Genomic DNA, 18702 nt, shown 5'->3' on the forward strand with positions numbered 1-18702 from the left:
CGTAATTTCACAGGCTGACCAGGAGAAGAGAAGAAAGCTTAAATCAGATGGGGTGGTCATGTTTCTCTGTCAATATGGATCTGAGCAATGCAGGTTGGGCTCATTTCCAGTATTTCACAGTAATGATCCAACATGTCGCTCTTTCATCATGATCTTCAAAGCATGCAGGCAACAGAGCCACTCTCACACCTTCCAGTAGGCAGGTCGCTTTCAATAAAGTTCTCATCAGAGTTGCGCTCTAAATTGCATTTGACTTGTACTCTACAAATGAATTAGTTCAACACTGAATACCACATAATTGTGTTTTGCAGCTTGATAATGTTATAATTATGACACCCAGTAGTATGTAACATTATAATCTTGTAGTGCTTAATTTGGCAAAACACCTTAGAATAACAAGATGGTTGAAATTCAGTGGAGCTTAACTCTTTGTGGTAAGGCACAGGCTTCATGTGATTAAATTTAAGCAAAGCATGTGCTTGAAATTTCCTCTTGGGCTTGGGCAGAGGCTGGAGAAAATACCCGTGGTATTTTCTGGTATATTCTTTCACCTCAGAGGAGGAACTCCTACTTCATGCAGTAAGTTACATATATGAAACCCACAGGATGTACAAGTGACTTAGCTACCTTTCTGACTCTCTAGAGTTTGCATTCATCAGAGGTACAGAAAGCCCTTTGAACCGTGTTACCTCTCCAAAACCCTTACTTGTGCTACTAATACTTTGTGTTTTGGAGTTTCCTATATAAGCTGTTATTTACAACACGTCTCGGTAGAAGTGACTTGTGGGGAAACATAAGTGCTCTCTGAATGTGAAATACGTCTGTTCATTTGCATCAAGTCTGTGGAAGTGCTCCTAGCGTACGTGACTGGGGGTTACAGGTATACTGTCAGTTTATGTAAGAGTTCTAATATGAATGCAGATGTACAGGTAATTAATGTTTTGATTTCGTTTTGTTTTAAAGTATCCACCAAGGCAAAGCCGTCAAGGAGGTCCTGTTTTCGTATGTACCGGTTTGGGGGAGTTTCGATTCATACAGCTGACAAGACACAGACATTCAAATTTAGTTAAAACCTGACTGCATTACATCAGTGCAGCTCTTGTGGGCACATGCTCATGTTGACGATTATGAACTATGACACATTGAATTACCCCGTAAAGGAGGCATACAACTGAAAGCTGCATCTAAATGTGTTACCTCTTATCTCATGCACTGTAATAAATGGCTGTGTAAATGTTCTTAATGAATCCTAAATGTGACATGCAGCATTTGCGTGATTTAAACTGTCTTCAAATTGGTGTAAGATAATAGGTGTGCACGTGCAAATGAAGCCATTGCTATGACTCAGGCACTCTGTAATTTCTGCTGTTAAGAATAGGGAGGTTGCTGACACGTGAATTTTGTCACTTTGAAAGCACGTGCTCAAAAGCAACTGTAACTTTGGGAGAAACACGTGTTCAGCTCAGACTGAATGGTCACTGATAAGACGATGAATATGAGGCAATAAGACTGCATTTGTACCAGTTTATTTCGGCTGGTTCCCAAACGCGTATTTGTTGAGTCAGTATGTATTCCATCATGCAGATGTTGTTTTACGAAGAAGTTTGGTGTTGGGTCAAAACTATGTCAAGTAATTTGATGGTGTCTCAATTAGTATTTAGAAGAGCTGTTTTGGGTGCACTTTGTTTCTAATCTGGTTTAAGACCTTAAATTTCTCTATAGAACTTCCAAAATTACAATTGCCAATTTGTAAGCTGCTTTTCAAGTAAATTCAAGTCTTGTGCATAATAGTGACTGCATGGCCTTTCATCTAGTAGATAGGCTTCTTGAAACAAAGAAACAACAAACAAATAATTACTTTTGACAAGTTTAAATATTGAACTATGAACTAAATAAAAATGATGGTTTGAAAGATAACTAATGGATTGCTGGTGTTCAGGGCAACAAGTGGAGCTGCTCCACATGACAGTCCTGTCATCATAGCTATGCCAGTTAAGGTCTGCGGTAAATATGCCCCAGAGTCCAAGACTGGAAACAACGTTAGATGGCAATATAAAGTAGATAAAGTTACAAAATAGCATGATTTGTGCCACTCTAAGGCTCCATTACTTCTGATAGGATTTATCGTGGTATCTGTGCTAGTACAGTGCTCTTTGCAAAGCTTTACAAGGAGAAGTGAGGTCTAGGGCCATTGTGGACGAATGGCTTCTAACAATGCAGCATCCACCAGAAGATTTTGTAAGGAATTTTATTTCTATTTCTCTGCTCCTTCTTTGCTTTTGGCTCCATGTTTCTCTTTGTGGGATGATAGAATAGTCTTGAAAGGAGGTTGTAGTGGTATTATCCTTCTATCTAATTCCCCAAACATTTTTCGCTTCAGTTTTTCTAGATGCTGTTGATGAGTAGTAATGACTGATGGGGAAATGGCCCAAGAATGAGTGAAACTTCCTTAGAGATGATGTGAGTCTGAAGTGTTTTACTGAAGTACCAGAAGTGAGCCTGTGTCTCACCCCAACAAAGAAGGGGTTTGGGTGCATGAAGGAGGACTTTGGTTGCCTGAAGGAGAAGCAGCAATTCTGCGCCCTCACACCAAATCCAGAGCTGCTGGGAGGTTTGAGGTCCCAATTGAGTGTGGTTTTTTTTCCCCAAGGTCATGGTTGCTTTTGAGCACATCAGAGGGACAAAAAGTTTCGACATCCTCCTCATTCTTTTCAATGACGGGACTTAGCAGAACACTGCAAGGAGATAATGAGTTGAGCAACCAGAAGTTTATTGTAGGAAGATTGTCAGGAAGTTTTTGTCCTGTTGGTTTGAGGGAGATGATATTTCGTAGAGCAGCCTAGAATCTGATGCTCTGTTTTCAGCACCTTATAATGAAGATACTCACCACAGAAAGAAAACCTCTTAAACAGCCTTGAATGCACAATCTAGCCTCTAGCTGTGTCTGTACTCCCTGCTTATTTAGGGAACTGTCTTTTGCAGGGTGGGGGAATTGTGCTGGCAACTGTGAAAACGGGAGGGAATACTGCAGGGATGGGTAACAGTGAGGCTGTATGGCTTTCCGTTATCCTAACTGGTGATTCAGGTAGCCATCAATACTCAGTACAGAATCAACGCTGGAAAATTGATCTTGGACTTTGCCAGCTAGTGTCAATAACTGGAAATCCTAGGGCAAACTTTTTTAGCAGTTCAGAGATTGAAACAATTGTTTGTAAATCATTCACTCAGTGCAGACACAGCTGCCACAGTCTGATGGACTCCAGCACAGTTTCTAAGTCAGGCGCTTCCAGTTTCTCACTGTCGTTCAGTGTCTGATTCATCACGTCAGATGGACTTGATTCATTTCGGCCATTGTTTCCCTGCTTGTAAAATGGATGTGATCATAATCTGCTGGTTGCAGCATCTGCCCGCCTCACTTGAGCTATTGTGGAGGTCAGTTAATGTCCGTGCTCTGCGCCGCAACGGAGCGAGGAACAATGGAGCCTGCAAGCGCCGGCGACGACGTGCTCCCACTTGGGTCGCGTTGAGAAGGGAGGCTTTGTGTACACATCCCTCTCAGCCTCCCGGGGTGTGGGTATAACCATGGCATCCTGGTGAGAGTCGGGTGCCCCCCCTCTGTCAGCCTGGCAAGCCCAGCCATGCCTGCACCGTGGCCTCCCCACGTGCGGCGTGGTGCCGCTCCTCCACTGCTGGAGCTTAGGTCCTTCTCCCTTGGCTCCTTCCCCTCCGTGCACCATCTGTCCCTTTCCAGGGGCAGGAGCTGTCTGCAGGTAGCACAGAGCGGTAGCAAGGAGCGGGCGGGCATTGTGGATGATCGGCACTGCCAAGGGAAAAGGGGAGACTGGGGTACAGCATGCCCAAAGCTGCTCCCTGCCACCGCTGCATGGGCTGCAGCTCTCTGCAGCTGCCCCACATGATCACAACAGGCACAAACTAAAGCATAGGAAGTTCTGTCTGAATGTGAGGAAGAACTTCTTCCCTCTGAGGGTGATGGAGCACTGGAACAGGTTGCCCAGAGAGGTTGTGGATTCTCCTTCTCCGGAGATATTGAAGACTTTCCTGGACAAGGTCCTGTGCAGCCTGCTCTAGGTGACCCTGCTTTGGTAGGGTAATTGGACTAGATGACCCACAGACGTCCTTTCCAACCCCTACCATTCTGTGATCCTAGTGTAAGTGCAGTGGGGAGACAAAAATCGGACTTGCTTTCCATGCTGAAGATGATTAAGTATCTCATAAGATAATACTGTTTTCAATAAAAGGAACATGAAGGGAAAAACAATTCAGTGTCATGTAGGCTTTCTGTATTGTCCTAGTAAGTCATTCTGATGAATAGATTAAATCACAGAATTAAATTTTGTGCACGTTAGGTTTACCGTCAACTAAAGCAGTTGCTGTTTGAACAGGAAAATTTGTTTTAAAACATCATTTTTCAAGATTCAGGGCCTGTGTTTGCCCCAGAGCTGAGGTTACAACTTTTTGTTCAGTTTTGATGTTCTGAATTTGTAATAGGGTGGCAAGGAGTTGGGTCAACTGTCTCACAGTGGACTTTAAGAGACATATTGCAGAGCAGAGCCCTACTGCATCATCACTGAGAAAGGTACTTGAAGCAGTGCCAGCTCTAATGCTCATAGCTTGATGAGGATCCTTACTGAGGGCTGCTGCATGGGTGCAGTGTACTTCTGTGGTGGTACAATGCAGTGTAAGGTTGGAAGGGAAATAATGCTCAAAAGATTTTACTGAGGGGTCTAAAGCTCTGGTGTGTATAGGAATTTAGATGCCCTTTCTCACTGATGATACTGGGAAATAAGTGAGCCCCTACAGGGTGACATTAAGGTTCTAGCAGTAGAGTTGTGATTCCTGTCCCTGAATTGCTACAGGGTTCAGATGTGGGTGTGAAGCAGTGACAGTTACAGGGTCCTTAAAGTGGAGAGAAGCCACTCAAGAGTTTTTGTGTCATCAGCTGTCATGTATGTGCTCATGCGTGCAAGCACTTGCACTCTAGTAATGTAACTGTTACAGTCTTTGATTCTGAACTATTTAGCTCTGTAACACCTGCTTACTAATTACATTGGTGCATTATTGGCAGCTATTTATCTTCTTTGTTGCAATTACTTGCTTACTTGAATGTGCTTTTGTGCACCAGGTTCCCATAAAGTACTTGCAAATAGTGTGTTGCTCCTACAAAAAAAAAAAGTCAGCAAACGGGCAGATCAAGAGTAGATGAACTTTGATGTGAGAAAGGAGTTGGAATAATGAAGCACACACAACCTCCAAGCTTAATTTTAACACTGAGCTGGACAATCTGTCCTGCAGACGTTATGGAGCTGAAAAGTGCTTTGATTGTTCTCACCTTGCTTCAAGTAAAAAAAAAAAAAAAAATAAATAAATAAATAAATAAATAAACCACGACAAATACAGCCTGGGTAATACCGCACAGCTTTATGTCCTGGTTGCTCGTAGAATAATTTGCCTACAGATGTCTATTCCTATAGAGTCTATTACTACTCAAGAATTTTAGCAAAGAACTACTTCAGTATTTTGATTGTTATGTATGTTAAAAGAGAGAATGTTTCTTCAGATTCAGTGTGTTATAATAAGCCTAATTTAATACAGTAACTGTTGTGATTTAGGATTTAAGAGCTGTGATGAGCTTTGATAGTGAGTATTTAGGAGGAAGGGGAAGTAACAAAGACATTCCTTTCTGTAGGCCTCCAGCGTGATGACTTATGGCAACATGTTGAGTTGAAGGGAGTTGATTTGTGCATCTTTTGAAAGTGGTAGAGAAGAGTCCAAGGACTTGGAAGGCACAGACCTGTGATCTGTTCTGTGGTGGAAATGTGGGTAGGAAACAGTATTGAACAATTCTGGTTGATGTTTCAGAAGAAATGCCTGCCTTACCAACCGTGCTCATCACAGAGTTTTGACTATCCCAAGCCTTTACGTTTATCATAAGAAAACAGGGTCTCGTAACAGTAACCTATTACTTTAATAGCATTGGAAATATGTCCTCAGAAATGCCAGCTCTTTCGTGTAATTTCTGTGTTGAAATTTCCTTGCAGATGAATTACTTCAGAAAGAACAGAATTATTCTGACGATGTTTTGGCCAATATGATCAGCGAACCCAGAATCAGCTATGGAAATGATGCTCTCATGCCTTCATTGACGGAAACTAAGACCACAGTTGAACTTCTTCCAGTGGATGGAGAGTTCAGCCTAGATGATCTTCAGCCGTGGCATCCCTTTGGTGTTGATTCTGTTCCAGCCAATACTGAAAATGAAGGTATGTACAACAAAGAGAGAAACCACAGAATATTTTGAGTTGAGCTTTGAGATTTCTCTTCACGTTGTTCACTGAAAATCGACATCTTTCTGATGTTAACAGGATAGAGGTTCACAAATGTAGGTTTAGTACTGGTCTGCCGTGTCAGCTGTCTCTCTTTGGTGGAACAGAAAATCCTGACTAAAATTTGGAATTTAGACCCACAATAAATTTCAGCGTTGAGCTTACTTTCCTTTGAAAACAAATCAAAATAAATTCCAGCAAATTATGAGTGACAGTCTTATACATGACAATGAGCTACAAGAGATAGATAAGTTGTTAAATTTGTGCCATGATGAAGCAAGTGTTTTAGTTAAGAGTTTATTTGTTGACATGAAGATTATTGCAGATCCAGCACAATCCTAGCATGAGAGTTGATTTTGTTTCCCCACCACCACTGGTTGTCTGGAATGTGCTGCAGAAATGTTCCTGCATACTCAGCAACACAACTGGCTACTGAAAACCTATTTTCCTGAGGAGTATTTTACATTGCTCATGGACTAATTTATTGAAGTAACTGCCTAATGCTTTAATAATTTACATATATTCTAGAATTGGTAGTTTACTTAGGTGCCAGACCCAATTAATCAGAAACCCGAGGGACTTTGATCATGTCATTGAAGTTGCTCCTACAGTGTTTGTTTTCCTTTATCAGTTCAACTCCACCGTCATTAGTGATAAGTTAATCACAAGAGTGAAAATTTGTTACTGCAAAGCAGCAGTAGATTCACAGAGGCTGGAGCTGCAGAAGTCTTTTTTTCAGGCAGATTTGTGTTTTGTGGATCTGTGATTTGGGGTTTGTAGCTGAACTGCATAGACATTAACTAATATCCTCCAGAAGTCCTCTGAAACCGTTGGCTTAGGCTATACCTGCTCTCTCAATGAGTTTTGAGACCAATCTTATGCAGTTAGTATCCAGCATGATGTGTGAGTGACTGTGGGCAGCTGGGAGCTTGGGAGATGAAACACGGGATGTAGGTGTGGGTTTGCCAGATCTGGTATTGGTGCCAGGTGAAATCTGTGGAGTCAGAACCAGTTTTGTGATAAAAGTGGGTTGTCCCCAGGAATCAGAGAAGTGTAAGATGAGGCGGAAGAAAAGACGTGGCTAGGAGATGAGCAAAGGTCAACAAATCAATGAGGCAGAAGTATACCAGATTTGAAGGGAAGAGGAGAGACTGGTCAGGAGTGGGGCTAAAATCAGACTGCCAGGGAGTCAGCAGTATGGGTAGGGACCAAGAAAAAGAGCAGAGAGCTGGAGCAAACTCAACGGGCTGGCCAGCAGCAAGGACTAGAAGACAGGAGATGGTGACAAGGACTCTAGAGGTGACTGGAGGGCACTTGCAGCAGAGTGATGTGCTGGGTGGCCGAGAACAGCTGGCTGGATTGCATCAGGCGCTGGCGAGTAGTTCAAACAGCTGACCAGGCTGGCAGGCTAAACTTCAGTTTCCTGGAGAATCGGCTGCAGCTCACTATAGCGCACACGTCAAGGCTGTCTGCCAGGGGCAGGCCACAGTCTGGCTGGTGGTCTCTGTCCTGCAGGAATTTTCCAGTACTGCTCTTGCTGCAGTTTTTCCCATAGCTGAGGCATAGAAGGCATCAATTTCTATACCCACTGCCTGCTTTTATGAAGCTTAGGGGACAGAAGTTAATTACTTTTGAAGTCTGTCCCCCCAGCTTTCAAAATGTACTGATTTCAGTCACCGAGTTCAGAAGTTATTAGGTAGACAGGTGCACCCATACATACCCACAGTTTAATCACAGAAGCCCTTTTTTTCAGTAATGAAAGGTACATACTTCAATGTGACACTGAATTCCCATAGGCAAGTATATTGAGTGTGGTTCTCCTTTTAAAATGTGTGACAGCAAATAAGAAACAAAAACTCTCCTGCCTTGAATAACATACTGTTTAATTATGAATCCTGTGTGTTGTAATGCACTACACCATTTGTTGCAGCACTTCTTAATTTTTACTGTGCGAACATCTTTTAACTTTCATGCCATTAAGGGGTTGGGGTATAGGGTTTTTTTGATATCAGGATTGTATTTGTCATGAAGTTACCATGGCAAACAATTCTGTTAAGCCAACCATTATTAGCATTCAAGTCCGCACAGTTAGAAATAGAAATTATTTGATGACTTAAACCACTTCAAGTCCTTCTTGTTTCCCATTATACTTCTGTCATCTACCCAAACCACAGTGTTGTTAATGTGATCCTGCCTGCAGTACCTTCTTTCTCTCTTTAGATACCCTCTCTATACCTTTGCTTGTAGTATCAAAGGGGAATTTCACAGCCTCGTCTTTTTCCTTTGTGTTTGTCCCCCACCTCTTTGTTCCGGAAACCCAGGACTAGCTGTGCCATTTGTCCTCACTTCCTATGGCTGTTTTCTTCCACGGCCATGGTCTAATCCCAGGCTTTGTCTAAATTGCTTCCAAAAATGTATGTCTGTCTTGTTATAATATGCTTTGGAAGTAGCAAGCAGTAAATAAAAATGACACAATTTTCCCCTTCTTCTTTTCCTCTCCCTCTCCACTGAAGGTCTTTTTGTATAGTCTGTTTTTCACACAATAAGTTCCCCTTATGCAGGGAGGTTTTTATATTTTATGTAGTACTGAGCAAGTCATTGCTCTTTCTTAACAAATGACCGTTGCTTGAAAAAAGGTGTAAGATCAAAAATCATGTGCCAGAGAAACCTCTAAACACTGTAGAGTGACTAACCATTGCAGTATTAGTGATGGTCAGCATATCCTGCTGCTGGGGGGTGCTGAGCATGCCAGAGAAGGTTCGAAGAACTTAGCATCTCTGCTCCCATTTGCTTGGGTGAGCACTGAGGGTACTCAGCACTGTCAAGAAACCCACAGCGTGTTACATGAGAACAACCTGGTATCTGGGATATCTGCTGAGCAGTTTGTCCAGCAGATGTGACAGATTATCAGAGGAGTTTCATATGGCAAGGGAGTTACAAGTTCAGTTCTTGGTACTGTTTTGGCCTAGTTTGAAAGCTGAAGTCAACTTTTTAAAACTCTGCTGAATAGAAATCCAGAGTGCTATCAGCTCAGCATGTGTAGGTGGGTTTCTAGGTAGAATGAGACTCTCGGCGTTCTCGCTGCAAAGAGCTGTTGCACTGTATAAGCAATAGTTTTTTTCAGTCCTGGGCAGGCACACCAGGTAGATCATTTACCTCATTGCAATATGCATTACTGTCAAAACAAATTCCTAATGGGACTTTGACTTCTGAGAGGCAACTGAACAGATCCTGGAGCTGGCTGGGTTAAGACCCGGAATCTCACCCCCTCCAGCATAGTCACAGCCATGAGACTTGTTTTTAAAGAACCTTTTGGGGAATGCTTAAACAGAAGTGTGACTGTGGAAAAAGTAGGAGGAAATACAGCCATTAAGTCTTTGTTTCAAAGTATCCAGTATTCCACATACAAGTGATGAAGTTAAAATACTACAAAGAATACCTTAAATTTGTCATTAGTTCCCATGCCCGTTTTCTTCCATGGCCATGATCTAATCCCAGGTTTCACCCAGAGATATTAATAATGTATTGGATTGGCATGCCGCCATGTAATCTCAAGGTTTCCTAACTATTTTAAATTTTACCAATCTAAACTGCATGTTTAGATAAAAGGATATCTTTTATGCAAACAGTTTATTTTACTAAAATTGCTTTGAGTGCATGAGTGAAAAATATCCTAAAAATAAAAAGACCTTGGAAGTCTAGCACAGCTCAGTAGTTTCTGAAAGCATTTTTTTATCTGTTGTTTTGTGAGGTAGTTTCCTGGTAAACGTCCACAGAAATTAATCCAAAGCACCAGGTAACACGCTACACAAGTTGCATGGCTGAATGTATGTCTAGTGTGTTGAGATGCAAGTTAGGTTAACGAAAAGTACCCTCGGAGGACACCGCAGAAGGCACGACCAAACTGTCAGGAAAGTGTATTTTAACAATGAAAAACGCACCATAAGAAGTGGGGACAAAACCCCAACAGCTGTGAAGCTCTGACACCACCAGGGTCCCCGGGCATTTGGCCACTGACTAACTAGGTTTAATGTTTTACCCTTCGTATTTTACCATGCGGTTACAGTTAGCCTTAGTGACAAAGTATTTATCCAAAGTGAGATTTTTGTGAATCTGCTGCATTATCCTTATGACTTGGCCAGTTACTCACTTCAGTGCTGTTCTTGGTAGGTGAGCATCCCATAGCTCTCCTCGCTTGCTGGTTTGTACCAGCTTTTGAACTTTTTGATTTACCTTTCTTTTATTTTTGAAAAAAGAAGCAACCACATTTCTCTCTTGCTCATCTGAGATGTATTAGCATTAGATGTGAGGTGGGATGTGTACCTTGTATGAAGCCTGCATAGTCAGCAAAAACAGGTACATACCACTTTAGTTTCATAAGGCTATTTGGAAAACAAATTTTCAGTTGGAAAACAAATTCTCAGTTTTAATTCTGTGTACTTCTGTGCACATGGAAGTGTGTTCAAGAGAAATATGATTCTGGAGCATCAAAATGAATGCAATTTTTAGAATAATACATAGTATGTCGTAGAGTTTTGGTTATAGATAAATGCTGTAATAGGTTTAAACTTCTCCCCTCTGTATCAGCTGCCATGAGGTAGTGTGGTCCAGTGGGGCAGGCAGTGAGGAAGCCCACAGACAAGGTTTTTCAGAGTTAACTGCTGTTTGCGCATACATCAATACAGGAGCAAGAGCAAGCAGGTTTTAAAATGCAACTGAAATTCAAAAGGTGGCAGCTCAGGGCTCTCCAGAAACCAGCCTTTCCTTGTATCGTGCTCCCCAGTGCATGCTGCACTTTGGTGCCTGGAATCACGATCTGCTGTGGGAGACCCTTGACTCTGAGCTTTTGCCTTCAGTTTTTGCCCTGCAACTGTGACTTTGAGCAGGTCGTTTTACTTTTGTGTCAGTTACGAAATGTGCTGGCGATGTTTGCCTTTTCCCCTGTAAAGTGCTTCCAAAACTATAGATGACAAGAATTGTTCATTATTAATACTTTCACTTAACTCCACAAATACTGCATTACCCTGAGATCAGGTCCATGCTACTGTACAACAGAAACTCCCTCCATCCTTTTCTCCCTTCACCTATTACCATTTTTATTGCTACCCACAACCTGCTCCCTCAGTTCGCCGTAGCTATGGGCCTGTGGGGTTGCAGAGTGCTGAGGGAGAGGGAAATAAAACCCCTCAGCCTTCTAGGGAGAAGGCAGGGGCCAGGACAACGGAGGAGGATTCTGCAGGAGCAGTTTGGGTAATGCTGGTCCTTGGTTGTTTCTTCCCTTTGGTCCTTTCCACTCGAAATTATTGCTGACCTACCTGAGGGTTGGTGCTGACAATACTGGAAAACCTAGCAGAAGACTTCAATAGGAAAATACTCAAAATTGTAGTTTTTAGTTAAGGATGGAAATTGGTTTTTGGATAGCGCTATGGAAGAAAAGCAATTACATGGTCTGCTAGTGCCACTCTGAACTGCTGTGAAGGAAAGTGGTTTGATGGCTTGTCTCTGCAGCACCAGACCAGCAAGCTCTGTGAAACTTTTGCCCTTCTGGAAACACAAGCAAGTTGGATGTTCAGATGCACTTTTAGTCTGCAGCTACTATAAAGCTGACTTACTGCTTTTTTCCAGCAACAGGAGCTGTTGCAGTCATCTCCTGTGTACAGAGAACACAGGTGCCACATAGACGCTCACTTACAAGCGTGGTAGGTTGGTTGTCAAAGCCGTAGGAACCCTAGGCAAGTGACACAGACTTCCTGAGAAGAGGGGCAGTCCCCTTGCTTAAATCAGCAGTATCATCTGGTTAGCGTGGTTTTCTGATGCCAAATACAGTGAGCAGTTCATGATTGAAAACTGTGCTTTTGTCAAGTTTCCTATGTTACTGTGACTCCCTTACTGCCGACTAGAAGGTTCATACTTGAATCCTGAAATTCAAATGAATGACAATACCTTATTTAAAAAAATCTGAATTGCAAGCTACAACATAATTTTTTATTTCTGAATTTAATTTCTTTCTGACTCTGGATGTTGGGTAGATAAGGAAGGCAACAGTATTGGAGCAAAAGAGAGAAAAAAAACAACAAAAAAAGAAAAAGGGGGGGGAATCTAAATGTTTTAACTAACTTCTTCAGTATGTTCAGTTTGGACTTAACTGAGACAGTAGGTGATGATTCAAACAACTCTAAAAGTTTTGCGCATCCTATTTTCTGTTAATGCCAGTGAGCTCCATCAGTCTTCGCTTTCAGCTGGTAAAGCCTTAGTACAGTAATACAAGAGTTCTAAAACTGTATGGCACACAATTGGGTAGAAAGTGGTGTTTCAGATTTACTGTCTACAAATCAGAGCATATCAGAATGAAGTATTGATTGTATTTTCAAAATGTGCTGTACTTTTTTCAAACCGTATAGCTAGTGCTGTAAAGAATCCCTATCAAAAGGAAAAAGGAGTCAGGATTCAGTGGGATTATAAGTCAGCATTGATCAAGACTGGCTGCAAGAACTCACTCATGTCCATTTTTGCTGCCAGTTCTGATCACACAACTGGAAAAAGTTTATATGTAATGAATGTAGTTTCGCTCTATAGACAGAATTTCTTTGATCTGGATGGTTTCTTGCTTTAAGCAGTAACCAGAATATCATATAAGATTGACACATCAGCTTTCCTTCTGAAGTTGTGCCCATGCCTTCATTTCTAGGATTAACTGAAGGCAGATCTTTGGTAGCTGTTGCGTTGGTAACTTTGTTTATGCAGTATGTCTCTCCTGCACTGTCGCAACGAAAGAGCAGTTGACTTCATAATTTCGGGGGATTTTGTTTATTTTTTGTTTGTTTTTTTGTTTCTTTTCTGCACATGCCCAGTTGAGCCAGTTGATGCCCGCCCAGCTGCAGACAGAGGACTCACCACACGACCAGGTATATAACTTGCATGGCTTTTACCTACCCTGTGTTTTCCCAGCGTGCATGTGGTTTGCTTGAGCTGAAATAATCACCTTGTCTTTGGTGTAACCCCCTCTTAAAATGTGATGGTACGCCATGAACCGGGGAAGAGTTCCCAAGCAAACCCCTGTCAGGCTGTGTGAGTGCGGTCTGTGCCAGGGGTGTTTGGAACGGGCTCGTGCAGCAGGAGTGGGACCCGGTGACCCAGAACTGATACTCATCATCAAGTTGTCATTCCTTCTAGCAGTAGTGCTTTGGCAGGTGTGGAGGTAGTAGACCTGATACCCCCTAGTACAGAGAGTACTTTCAATTTGGGAATATATGACAGAAATGTCAAATCCTCGACGGAGAGTATACAGTTTCTTGTAAGTTGAGGCTAATAAAGAATTCATGCATACGGTTTTAGAATTGCAGGACGACAAGATTTTTTGCTGTGATATTTACATTAACTAACTACAGATATCTACAAATTGGTAAATATATCCTCCCTCTGGGCTCACTGAGGACACCTCTATACGGCTGTGCGTTCCATTCTAGGATAGACAGGGGTGATTATTTGCCCTCTGTAGGTACCTGTGCCTTCATTTTGGTTTCATATTAACAACAAATGACTAGCTTGAGTCAGGCTGCAAATGTTTGGAAAAGTTAAATGGGACAAATCCAATTTTCACAAGTAAAGCTTGCTTTTCATACTAAATTTTTTTTGCTTTTTAGATTGTTTTTCCCGTTGTTTTTGTTTCAGATTATCTAGAAATGGCTGATTCCACTGTGAGCAAACAGCCTTTCATTTCAGAAGAGATTGCTCTCCAAGACATAGTGAGATTAAATCAGTATATTTTAGCATCAGAATGATTTCAGTGTCACGTCATCAGTGTGGTTTTTTCAGATCTAACTGATCAATCTGTCTTCTTTTTCCTTTCATCTTCTCCTCCAAGCGTGCTTTAGATATCATTATGGGCAACACTCTCCTAGCGTGGTTAAGTCTTTCTGATAACTGACCAGCGTTTACCGATTACAGAAGTTGCTACAGTGGGAGGGTAAAATAAGCTCCTATGTTACAACAATTGAAATACGTGTCAAGGCTGGCCAGGTGACGTGCTCCTAGCACTGTTTGAGGAGCCTGACATCTTTACTTGTGTTTAGAGTCTTAAGTCATTCTCTGAAGAGAGCCTGGAAACAGGTACACAGCTAGCTGTACAATAGTGCCAAAAATCATGGGATCAGGGAACATTCACCCCCATACTGGGTTATCTCTGCCTTCTGGATTAGATTTGCTCCCCAAGAGCAGTAGAAATATCATCACAAATGAATCACGAATGTGTTTTATCTGAATTTTGTAATGTCGGTTCAGTCTAGCAATTTTCTTGTAATATTACATTTGTGATCAGTCATCTTGAAAGATCTTCTGTTATGAGGCCCATATTTATTACTAAAGAATATTCTGTCCTCCCTTGTATTCCCCCACACATACACAGACGTGACAGAAATCTTTGGTGTCCCTTGTCTAGAGGAAGGATTTTCTCACACTGCCACACTCTGGTTTCAGAGTGATGTGTTTTAGTCTGCTGTATCAGAGTGCTGCGTTGGTTGAGGTGATGCGAATAGTACTAGAAGTATGGCTAGCATCGGTCATGACTGATCTTTGTGAGTGTGTACGATGGCCTACTAAGGAGAGGCAGAAAGTATTTCAGCATGTGACCATTATGGCTTGAAATTTCCAGCAGATACAGTAACTTTTGTGCTATGAAAATCACTTGGGATGTTTCCTCAGTTTTCGGCTCAAGTGCAGAAGTAGTACTGGTGGTGGGCCTGTGCCACCGTGGTCGCTTTTCACGCAGAGTTCAGGTGCTGTGAAGGCCCACGCTCTGCTTTTGGCCCAGAGAGCGAACCCCTCCAGCCTGCCAAGGACACACGCTACGTTCCTCCATGCAGAGGGATGGTTGCTTCCCTGGAGAGACTGAGATCTCTCAGTGCTGTGCGTGCATTCCGAGTTTCATAAAGTGCCTTACACGTGCATGTGAAATAGGGATTTTGCCCATTTACAGTAGTGCTAAATGTATCCTAACAGTAATCAAAGCCTATTCTCTTCACCATTCCTGGCAGACCTGAAATCCCTGATGTCTTTAATCCCCGGGTCCAGACTTTCGCAAATTCGTCCTTACTGACAAAAATTCTGGCAATAAATGTCCGCCTGATTTTTTTCATCTTCATTTAAAAACAATTTATCTGTGATAAAATTTCAATTTAACGAAAAACTGGTACCAGTCTGAGTAGCTTCATAAACTAGGAATAGAGGAAAGCAAATGCATGCTTAATTAAACTGTGAAATACAAAAGGGATTCTGATGGTTTAAAAATATGTGTTTTAAAATTGTTTTACTTGCTAATTACAAATAAAATTTTTATGTTAGAGGTTAAAAGAGAAAAAGATACTTTTTTGTGCAGTCATTATCCTTTTGGGATAGTCAGTTTTTACGGTTTGGGGCTATTCTTAATGGAAAAGAAAAAACCCTGAAAAATGAGGATATTATTCTAGAATGAATAAGTATTAACAAGGGACCTGGAGGCAGATTCATACATGCAGCTGCTTGTAACATTTTGTTTTGTTTTTATTGCCCAGATTCTCGTTGATTTCATGAAAGGTTTGCCCTTTTCATGGTCCTGGCTTTCCATTTTGTGTTTCTGCTTGTTTACTCAAGCGAACAAGGGGGTGACCTGCTGCTTCAGGGTGAAAATAGAGGTGTCATGTCAACCTGTGACAGTCCAAGCCTCGGAATAGGAGCAAGTGAATGTTTTGTAGGTGTTCAAAATCCTCAAAGAAAATCAGCCCTGGAAGGACCAAGACAAACGTTCAAACACAGGCCATTTTTTCTCTTTTCCATTTTCTTCTTACCACTTTTTGCCCACACAACATTCTTATGACGTTCACTACATTTTTCTTAAAAGTAGATCAAAATTATGCAGATGGTCTTTGTCCCTGTCCCACATGAGAGGTAATTTGGTCACAGTACAGAAAAGAACAGCAAGTACTTAGTTGTTAGTAGTATTTGTGGTAGCTAGAATCTTGTTACTTCACCACATCATTCTCTCGCTTTCAAAAAACAAATAAATTACAGTCTGTGAGTGAAATCAGGAAATGTGATGAGTTGTCCGATCCATAGAGCAGAAGAGCTTTCGAGTAAGGACCAACTTTAAAGCATTTACTAAAATTTAAGCCAGTTGTCCGAATCCCTACCTCTGTTACACTCTGCAGACTTGGCTGTCTGCGGTTGAAGCTAGAATTTTAATCTTATTTACATCAGTCCCAGGAGGAGCATAATGTCAGGGGGGACCCCCGTTTCCTAGAAGAGATACATCATCTGTGTGATTCACCCTGGTATTTGAAAGGGAGCCTAGTGTTTCCACACACTGCCCTTCCCCTTTTTAATTCACAAATGGGGGAACAAGAATAAGAATTGTGCCTAAATCCCTTTCTTGTCATCTCTTTCCTGAAAAGGAAGTAAACAGAGATAAGAAAAGGTCAAAGGGAAGGAAAATAACTACATGTACTAAGCAGTCATCAGTGAGCTGGTTTTTTAATAAAAACAAAAACAGATGATGATATGTTTCTTGCTGTTTATAAATTGCTTCATGCAGGGAGATGTTAGAAACCGTCAATCCAGCCTGAGAATTTCTGTAGGAAGAGCTCAAATGGAAAGAATACCTCTTCACTTGATAGCCTCACTGTAACAGCTTTTCCAACAGTGTTTCCTTCTCACCTGTGCCCCAGAGGTCACTTTTGCATGATAAACATTTAATTTCTTGCAGCTGAATTTTGGGTATGTGTTGATTAGTAACTTTTTTCTCTTTGTGTGTATATAGAGAGACAGACAAGATACACACATAAAGATACATATAAAAACATCTTCAGATAATCAAAAGCAAGCTCCTTTTTACTCATGTTAGTTCAGCAGATCTGATTTGTGGAAACTGAGTGAAGATTAGAAAACCTGCTATCGGAATGGAGGTTGCTTACTATCAACAGATTTTGTGAAATGCAAGGTGATAAAGAAAATAACCAGTCCACTGTTCAGGGTAGATCATATTCTCATCTGTTGCATAGTTGCAGCTGTAATTATGCCACTAACAGCTGTAATTATATCACTCACAGGATGCCCGTAATTCACAGTGCAAGGATTTTATCATATTAACTTGTTAGTTTCTTCCATGCAGTGTGGTTTGTGGGTATGGGTTTTTTGTGCTCTCCAAACACTTTGAGTTGTTTTTGCAAACAATCCATAATTTTGAGGAGACATTGCACATAAAGCTGCTTCTGTGTCTCTGGCCCTTCCGCTGATAAATCATGACATGTCTGTCTTTATTACATATACAGAAAGCTGAGGGATTTTTTAGATATGTGGTTGCAGAGGATCTGTCAGCCTAATGGCCGTTCTGCAGAATCATTAGCACATATGCTGCAGTCTGTATGAGGTGAGGGCATAGAGCAGCTTAGTGAATTATTTATGATTTTCTTGCCAGAAATTGCCAGGGTTTTTTTCCTGTCTTAGTGATGTTAGTTCAGTACGGTTGTCTTAAACCAACTGTCTGCAGCTACCAAATAAAAATCATTAATGGATTTTTCTTCTATTAGATTCTTCTGTTTTGTTTTATAAATCAGTTGTTAACTGTGAATGCAATTAGATGTGCATATGCACAGCATCTGCGCCGATGTGCCAGAAAGATTACCAAATTTTACTTGATTATTCATTTTTACATACAAGTAAAATAATCTGTGGTATTTGGCGAAATAATTATTTTGTACTAAGTTCCAATTTGAGAGCCCTGTAGTCATCCATGAAGCAGAAGCGAACCCCCATTTTACTAGCTTCCAAGGAGAGACCAGAAAGTTTAGTTCCATGCAGTCTTAAAAATACTTATTGAAAAATATTTGATTTGTCCTTACAAAAGTAAGTATATAATCTTCATTTTAATCTTTATAAGTGAGTATATAATCTTCATTCTTCTTTTATTTCAAAATGAGATGGCCTGCACAATGTCGTGGAGTCATATGGAAGTAATAGGTTAACTTCTAGTAAGAACATGCAGCTGTTTACCCGGGTTAATTGTTCAAACACTGCATTCCTTTCCATCCACCCTTTTTATTTTAGTTGAAGCTTTAACCAGATAAAGCTCTTTACTACACTTGTAACAGGCCTTGATTCAACAAATCTTATCTTGTCCTTGCCATTATTCAAATGCGGTTCATGGACATGGAGTGACATATTTTCCTGAATGCAATCATTGCATCTGTTGCTTAAACGCACTACTTGTTGTTTTCTCTGTGCAGAGACCACCCAGGTCTGGTAGTTTCAATCGTGCTTTACTTGGAGGTTTGATTTTTAACTGTGCAAGTAATGGGAAGACCACAGGCACTGCTACCACTGTTTCATA

General features: G+C 41.3%; 1 protein-coding gene across 3 annotated transcripts in view; it reads left to right on the top strand.

Annotated features, from left to right (window-relative positions):
- Window positions 1-18702, top strand: part of APP (amyloid beta precursor protein) — a 229063-nt gene that overhangs the window by 191674 nt on the left and 18687 nt on the right. For all 3 annotated transcript variants that reach the window (XM_075433354.1, XM_075433362.1, XM_075433368.1), the window contains 2 exons: window positions 6060-6281; window positions 13196-13249. In XM_075433354.1, the coding sequence (XP_075289469.1) occupies window positions 6060-6281; window positions 13196-13249 (276 nt within the window). The remainder of the gene's footprint in view (window positions 1-6059; window positions 6282-13195; window positions 13250-18702) is intronic.

This window comes from Opisthocomus hoazin, chromosome 1 (assembly GCF_030867145.1).
Source record: "Opisthocomus hoazin isolate bOpiHoa1 chromosome 1, bOpiHoa1.hap1, whole genome shotgun sequence".
Taxonomy (NCBI): domain Eukaryota; kingdom Metazoa; phylum Chordata; class Aves; order Opisthocomiformes; family Opisthocomidae; genus Opisthocomus; species Opisthocomus hoazin.